We start from the raw sequence: 8,730 nt of genomic DNA on the forward strand, positions 1-8,730 counted from the left end.
AACACTCCCCGTGGCCTCCAACTGCTCTAAACGCTATTAAAACCAACATGCAATGGCTTTTCCATTCAACCGGTCGCTGCCGGCACGCCGCATGCCCGACTAGCATCACCCACCCTGGATGGTTCCGACCTAGAAATATGTGGACGTCATATAGTACCCTAGTGTGTCTGGCTAGACTGCAAACTCTCCTTCCAGACTCATATCAAACATCCCAATCGAAAATCAAATCAAGAGTCGGCTTTCTATTCCGCAACAAGCCTCCTTCACTCACGCCGCCAAGCTTACCCTAGTAAAACTGACTATCCTACCGATCCTCGACTTCGGCGATGTCATCTACAAAATGGCTTCCAACACTCTACTCAGCAAACTGGATGCAGTCTATCACAGTGCCATCCGTTTTGTCACTAAAGCACCTTATACCACCCACCACTGCGACTTGTATGCTCTAGTCGGCTGGCCCTCGCTACATATTCGTCGCCAGACCCACTGGCTCCAGGTCATCTACAAGTCCATGCTAGGTAAAGCTCCGCCTTATCTCAGCTCACTGGTCACGATGGCAACACCCATCCGTAGCACAGACCGCTCCAGGCAGGTGTATCTCACTGATCATCCCTAAAGCCAACACCTCATTTGGCCGCCTTTCGTTCCAGTACTCTGCTGCCTGTGACTGGAACGAATTGCAAAAAATCGCTGAATTGGAGACTTTTAATCTCCCTCACCAACTTCAAACATCAGCTATCTGAGCAGCTAACCGATCGCTGCAGCTGTACATAGTCTATTGGTATAGCCCACCCTTTGTCACCTACCTCATCCCCATACTGTTTTATTTATTTACTTTCTGCTTCTTCTGCACACCAATATCTCTACCTGTACATGACCATCTGATCATTTCATCACTCCAGTGTTATCTGCAAAATGGTAAATTATTGCCTAACCTCCTCATGCCTCTGCACACTATGTTGTATTCTAGACTCCCCCTGTGTTTTTCTAAACTGTGTTATTGACTTGTTATATTGTTTACCTCCTGTGTAACTCTTTGTTGTATGCTCACACTGCTATGCTTTATCTTGGCCAGGTCGCAGTTGCAAATGAGAACTTGTTCTCAACTAGCCTACCTGGTTAAATAAAGGTGAAATAAAATAAAAAATAAAAAAATAATATAAACTGACCTGGGATCATTAACTCTGGGACTACTGCATCTCTATCTGTATTTCAATGTAAAGCATTTCTTTAATAATACTTTCTGTATATATAAACTGACCTGGGATCATTAACTCTGGGACTACTGCATCTCTATCTGTATTTCAATGTAAAGCATCTCTTTAATAATACTTCCTGTTGTCCTGACCAAGTGACCTCTCAACTCTGATCATGCTGTGTCCTCTATGTAGCCAGTTCAGATGCAGGAGGGTTCACCTAAACAGCTGATATAACCTATAGGATTTAGGGAAGAGAGGAGAGAGGGATGAATGAAGGAGAGAGACTGTTATTGAGAATATAAGGTAGTTAAAACTGACCCTGTGTTCAACAGGAATCTGTGTGTTTTGTCTTCACCTGGTGTCCACACCACACTAAGTGGCTGCAGAGTACTTTATGCTGAAAAACATGAACGGACCCACAAGGACAAACAATACATTATAGTTATAGAAATAATGAGTGTCTTACTATTCTCCATGGTTGGCCCCCTTGCCTATTATTTGAAGTGGAAGGAGCCACAGTTAAACCTGAACCTGCTTACTGCACAACACAATCCAACAATCAAAATCAAATCAAATTTATTTCACATACACATGTTAGCAGATGTTAATGCGAGTGTAGCGAAATGCTTGTGCTTCTAGTTCCGACAATGCAGTAATAACCAACAGTAATCTAGCTAACAATTCCAAACTACTACCTTATAGACACAAGTGTAAGGGTATAAATATGTACATAAAGATATATGAATGAGTGATGGTACAGAGCGGCATAGGCAAGATACAGTAGATGGTATTGAGCGCAGTATATCCATATGAGATGAGTATGTAAACAAGTGGCATAGTTAAAGTGGCTAGTGATACATGTATTACAAAGATGCAGTAGATGATATAGAGTACAGTATATACATATACATATGAGATGAATAATGTAGGGTATGTAAACATTATATTAGGTAGCATTGTTTAAAGTGGCTAGTGGTATATTTTACATTTCCCATCAATTCCCATTATTAAGTGGCTGGAGTTGAGTCAGTGTGTTGGCAGCAGCCACTCAATGTTAGTGGTGGCTGTTTAACAGTCTGATGGCTTTGAGATAGAAGCTGTTTTTCAGTCTCTCGGTCCCAGCTTTGATGCACCTGTACTGACCTCGCCTTCTGGATGATAGCGGGTGAACAGGCAGTGTCTCGGGTGGTTGTTGTCCTTGATGATCTTTATGGCCTTCCTGTGACATCGGTGGTGTAGGTGTCCTGGAGGCAGGTAGTTTGCCCCCGGTGATGCGTTGTGCAGACTTCACTACCCTCTGGAGAGCCTTACGGTTGTGGGCGGAGCAGTTGGCGTACCAAGCGGTGATACAGCCCGACAGGATGCTCTCGATTGTGCATCTGTAGAAGTTTGTGAGTGCTTTTGGTGACAAGCCAAATTCCTACAGCCTCCTGAGGTTCATACAAACTTGCTCTGCTGAGTCACAACGGGCGGCCTACAAGGCATCTAGTCCATCTGCTGCCTGGACGCAGTTGAGTAAAATGTAGATTTTTTATTATCAGACAAAAAGTTAAGGTAGGAAGCATGAGTTTTTACTCACCAGTACAACAACATTTTTTACTCACCAGTGTAACAACACAGTGTGGTTAAAGACTTGATCTGGTTACCTATGAGTACAAACAGTTGTGTTTTTGTTTTAAATTTACAAAATTAAAATGACTAATTAACATTTAAATGTTTTCTTTACTCAAGTATCCCTACCCTCACCCTAACCTTAACCCCTAACCTTAACCATTTTTAATGTCAACTTCAATGGGCTAGGGACGTCCCAAGGATGTATCTCTACCTGAAAATACATGATCTAAGTGATTAATAGTTGGTATTCAGCAGTCATAAAGCCTTATTTACTTTAATGAACTACTAAAATAGTGATTTTTTCAGACAGCAGCTCTACACTTTATTGACTGACTGATCCATTCATCCTTCCAACCCTCCTCACCTTCCTCTCCTCTGAAGACCCAGTGAGGGTGGAGCTCAGTCAGAGAGCTGTTGAGGGACTGTTAGGATGAACACTTCTACAGCCAGAGAGGTGAGAGGTCACACATGGATTAGATGGTAAATATTATGTCCCTTTAGCAGTTCATCACATAAGCAAAAGGTAATATGTTCCATCATCCATGTTAATTTACATTAGTGCATTGTCCACTGATATTTATGTAATTTCTCACCCCTTTTGCTGTATGAAAGTTAATTTCCCCTCAGGCACATGCATTTGTTCTTTGATATTATGAAGGTAATTTGTGTCACATGTATTTTTCCCCCTCGCCAGCTTATTATCCTCGAATTCATCCCTGAAGTATTCCAGTCCCTGTGAGAACCATGGGATTTGGTGGCAGAATGTTCGCTGCCATAGCGATGGAATAGGAGATTTCTTTGCCTTCAGTCATCGAAGGTAGGTAGTGATGCCAGCTAACAACGAGTTGATCTGTGTTGTGAAAAAAATAGAGAACCAGATCTTCAATACAACTAAGTTACTAAGTCTTTAACCACACTGTGTTGTTACTGGTGAGTAAAAACTCAGGAGTCCTACACTTTAACTTGTTGTCTGAAAACAAAATAAACATTTTACTCAACTGCGTTACCCACTCCAGTCAGCAGATGACGGTCTGGGAATTTAAGGCGATGCTGCTGGTGTGACGTATAATCTAGTGGTTCGTCAGCCACCTGGGTAGCTTGCTAGACAAAATAGACGAACCAATAAAGCTCTTAGACGCTTTCGTGTATATTAGCCACTGTGTTTTAAACCCACTTCTGTCGTCTACTTAGTTATCCGATTTAATTTCATATTTACGGTGTTGTTATTATTCAGCTGAGGGCTGGTTAAGTTAGCATTAGCCTAGCTAGCTAACATCCCCGACCATGCGGTCACCAGGCCACTCTCCTTCTAAAGAGGAAGATATCACAGTAAAACAAGAAGTAGAGAGTGGGGCCGTTACTGTGAAAGAAAAGGAAGATGTGTTCAGAGTGAAAGAGGAGGAGGATATCACAGTAAAACAAGAAGTAGAGGGTGAGGCCGTTACTGTGAAAGAAGAGGAAGACGCGTTAAGAGTGAAAGAGGAGGAGGATGTTACAGTAAAAGGAGAGGAAGATATAGTTTATGGCGTGAAAGAGGAGGGGGTGGAGATGACTGTTACATCGAAAAAGGCCCGGTTTCCCAAACGCATCTTAAGGCATCCAATGGTTCTAACGATGAATTTAGCCATAAGATGGTTTTGATAATCCGTTCCCTGATTAACACTAGTAAGTACTGTTTTAAAAATAGAGGCACAAACTCTGCTGTTGTTGGACTGATGTTTGGTGTTAAAGTGGAAATCTGCAATTGCTACATCCATATTGTGACTTATAAATTCTGTATTTATTCATAGGCATTGATTCTTGAAGAATATAACACATGCCTCATGAGCTGAGTTCAACTGTTGTACCCCATCAGAACCCCAAATAATATTTTTTTACTATAATGTTTAGAAACAATGTAAATCAACACTGTATAGCAGTTAAGACAGATTTGTACCATGTCAGCTCGGGGATGTGAACTTGCAACCAGTTACTAGTCCAACGCTCTAACCACTAGGCTACCCTGCTGCCTCAACATGGTTAAAACTATAATGTTGATATCATTGATGGTCAGGCCTTGCATCCATAGGTCTGTCTGTAGTTACATTTCTCCAACCCATAATCATTGTATTACCAAAACAGTGGTGGAATGACAGATTTGTTATTGTTTGAACTGCAGATTGCTGGGTTGTGTGAGTTTCTTAAACAGCAACAAAATGACTGCCCAGAGACTTGGTTAACAGCTGAGGGATGGGGAAGGAAAAGTGTACCACTCTCAAATTCATAGAGAACGATATTGTAGAAACCTTAACCCAACACCTAGCGACCTCGTCAAGAAGTTCAGACATCTTGGCGTAACAGTACAAAGACTGGCCATCCATGAGGTCAAATGATCGTTTTAAACAGATTGAGTCTTTATAGTATATTCTAGAATTCATCCATGGTGCCATAATGATAGTTTTACCAGGTTTCTAGGCTATATAGTATATTCTAGAATTCATCCATGAGGTCATAATTAGACAAAATATGACGATTCTTGCTCATTTTAAGACAATTGTCAAATAATTTTAACATTCATTACAGACGTCAATTGTTGTACAACATCATGGCTACGCTGTTGGCATCACCTTTTACAGTGGACTTCTGCTGTTGTGGGCCTTTAATCATCTGTCTGACTTTGTTGTTCACACAGGAGAGATACTTAACTATCTTGGATCCTCTGGGGAGCCTCAACAACCTTGTGATGCTGAAGAGGCAGAGAGAGACTCTCCAGATCAGAACCCCTCAAGAAACACCTGCAGAGATCCACAGGGAAGAGAACTCACTGCTGCTCTGACTGTGGGAAGAGATTCACCTCATCAGGCATTAACATTCATCAGAGAACACACACATGAGAGATACCTTATATCTGTGGTCAATGTGGGAAGAGTTTTACAACTTCTGGCCGTCTGACTCTACACCAGAGAATACACACTGGAGAGAAACCTTATAGCTGTGATCAATGTGGGAAGAGTTTTACTACATTTAGCTATCTAACTATACACCAGAGAACACACACAGGAGAGAAATCCTATAGCTGTGATCACTGTGGGAAGAGTTTTATTCGCCTACAAACCCTGAAATCACACCAGAGAATACACACGGGAGAGAAACCTTATAGCTGTAATCAATGTGGGAAGAGTTTTACTCAGCTAAACTGCTTGATATCACACCAGAGAACACACACAGGAGAGAAATCTTATAGCTGTGATCACTGTGGGAAGAGTTTTATTCGCCTACAAACCCTGAAATCACACCAGAGAATACACACGGGAGAGAAACCTTATAGCTGTAATCAATGTGGGAAGAGTTTTACTCAGCTAAACTGCTTGATATCACACCAGAGAACACACACAGGAGAGAAATCTAATATCTGTGTAGCTGACTGTCTTCTGCAGGTTGTCCTCTAACTAGTCCTCTAACCAGTGAGGTAAAATATATCTCCCATTTCCATGTGTTTTTGTTTAGTTGTGTTAGTTTCAACAGCACGTACAACCCGATTTCCCCCCAAATTGATATCAGTGATTTATTGCTACTTGTCAAAACAACAGCGTTTCTGGTGCTTGTGCAGTTTACAAGGTGATTGTTTTAAAAATACAAGTAACATGATTATTGTGGCAGATGTTTGTGTATATAGCACATGTTATGTTTAGGTTTTCAATTTATCCCAACTGTTCCTGCATATTGGTTATTGATTTGGACACGTTAAAACTGTGTTTGACATTGGGCTATCCCACCTAGCAAAATGTAATTGAAAAGCCATTGAAAATAAGACTATGCAACTAAATATTTCATATTTACATTTCATGTAACATTTAGTAGTGATATTTATTAATGCAACCAACTGACAATTTTTGGTACAATTCTATTGACATTGTTGCCCTGTTTTTAGAATATCAGGGTTAATTCTCATATGTGCCAACTCAAATGTACTAGAGCATGACATTGGGGACTGGGCCCCGATCCAACAACATGCCTATCTAGTGAACCCTGAAAAGAGAGAGAAGCTCCGCAGTGAGGTGGAAAGTTACTACGGATATTGCAGGAGTTTCCTCTTGAAATCAGACATGTCCGTGGTAACGACAACTTGGATGCTGATTGTCTCAAAGGTGGGCAGTCAAAAAGTGTTGTGTTTTGCGTTTAGCCAGTGCGTTGCCATGGATCACAATTTATTTTCACTGCACGGTTTTTTGTATTGGGGATGAGTTTTGTTTGGGCTCGTTCCAAGGGGGTGAGAGTTCTAGAAGCTAGTGAGTTTTAGGAAGACGAGAGTTCTAGAAGCTTGTGAGTTATAGGAAGACGAGAGTTCTAGAAGCTAGTGGGAAAACAATAGTTTTTTTCCTATTTTTAATTGTTGACAGTTGACACCATGTTTATATTGGTAAAGGTGAATCATTGTAGTTGATTATAATGTGAAATGGAAATTGTTTTCTGTTGGTGGTGAGCAAACTTATCAAACAAAAATATAGGATATATTTGTTGTCTTAAGGGGGAAGGTGTTACAGGCTTTTGTTTTTCCATTTATGTTTTGAGGTTGAACTTTCGCCCGTGTAGATTGTTAGCATATAGGGAGAACTGATTGGTGTCACCTCGTTAGTCAGTATGTGTTACACCTTTCCATCTCGTTAGTGGTAAGGTGTTTCACCTGAGCTGGTCCAGGTTCTATTTAAGAGTGTCTGGCCCAGTGCTCCAGTTGTCTTGATAGATGTGGAGAGTCAACACCTTTAGTTGCTCCACCTTTTTGGTTAAAGATGTTTTCATTTCAGGTTGAAGCTTCTTTCTGAAGAGAGCTTATTTTTTTAAATGAATCAATACAAGCAAACAAGATCGTTTCTGGGGATTGGTATGGCAAATACCTTACGATTTGACTAGACTGAAATGGAGATGGAGCCGTGGAGTAGAGAGACATTTGGAAGGACCATTTTGATGGGATGCCTCAGGATAGAGGTGAAGGAAGTGCTCTGCCTTCAAGGGAACCCGAATGAGAAGGCTTTCGATGTGACGTTTCACAAAGAAGAAAAACATGATGAAGTAATGAAGATGGCAAAGGAAGCGGAGAAAACGGGACCCCTGTGCCATTATGCGGTGACCAGCCTGGCGAAGAACAACTTCAGGGTGGTCACCGTAACCATGTACAATCCGCATGTGAAAGATGAAGAGGTGAGGGCCTTTCTGGGGAGGTACATGGACAATGTCTCCTCAGCGAGGTACCTCAGGGACTCCCTGGGTTTCTGGAACGGGAGGAGAGGGTTCCAGGCGTTACTCAGGGAGTCCCCGAAGAGTGTGGATGGCTACCTCCATCCTCCGGCGATGTTCTCCCTGGGGGCTGACAGGGGAACACTCTACTATGCCCGTCAGCCCCCGTTCTGCAGGCGTTGTATGGCCTACGGCCATATCCTGGCCTCGTGCAGCGCCAAGAGGTGTCGATTTTGTGGGTCGGAAGAGCACGAGGCCAAGGAATGTGACGAGCCCAAGGCTTGCCACGGGTGTGGCTCAAGAGCACACCTGTGGCGTGATTGCCCGGCTCGTCACAGGTCATACGCGTCTGCAGCTGGGGGGGGAGCGGACGATGGGGGGAGGAAAGAGAGGGGGGGGGGAGGGGAGGGTAGCTTGTCCTCCCGGTTTGCCTCAGCCCCTTGCATTTTAGTGGATGACTCCAGTGAGGGGTCGGTGGGCTGTTTGCTAGAGGGATCCCAACTCCTGTTTGGGGAGATGGGGTCCCCTACATGCAGCCCCGAGGCAAACAGGGAGAGGGGATGGTGGGTGGGGAGGGAGGACCCAACACACTGCCTGGGTCATGGGTTGGGATGGAGGACGGGGGGGCGTCAGGAGAGGAGAGGACGTCCCCGCCGGTGGAGATGGACCAGGGGAGCATCGGGTGAGTCTCCTGGTTTTTCTT

The 8,730-nt window shown here is 43.0% G+C and overlaps 1 protein-coding gene across 1 annotated transcript in view; it reads left to right on the forward strand.

Annotated features, from left to right (window-relative positions):
* Positions 1-6,121, forward strand: part of LOC109886149 (zinc finger protein 2 homolog) — a gene marked incomplete at its 3' end in the record, with an annotated part of 33,901 nt that extends 27,780 nt beyond the window's left edge. Inside the window, exon 4 of the mRNA XM_031811101.1 lies at positions 5,720-6,121. Coding sequence (XP_031666961.1) covers positions 5,720-6,121 — 402 coding nt within the window. The remainder of the gene's footprint in view (positions 1-5,719) is intronic.
* Positions 6,122-8,730: the final 2,609 nt, after the last annotated feature.

Source organism: Oncorhynchus kisutch, unplaced genomic scaffold, assembly GCF_002021735.2.
Source record: "Oncorhynchus kisutch isolate 150728-3 unplaced genomic scaffold, Okis_V2 Okis01b-Okis20b_hom, whole genome shotgun sequence".
Classification (NCBI taxonomy): Eukaryota; Metazoa; Chordata; class Actinopteri; order Salmoniformes; family Salmonidae; genus Oncorhynchus; species Oncorhynchus kisutch.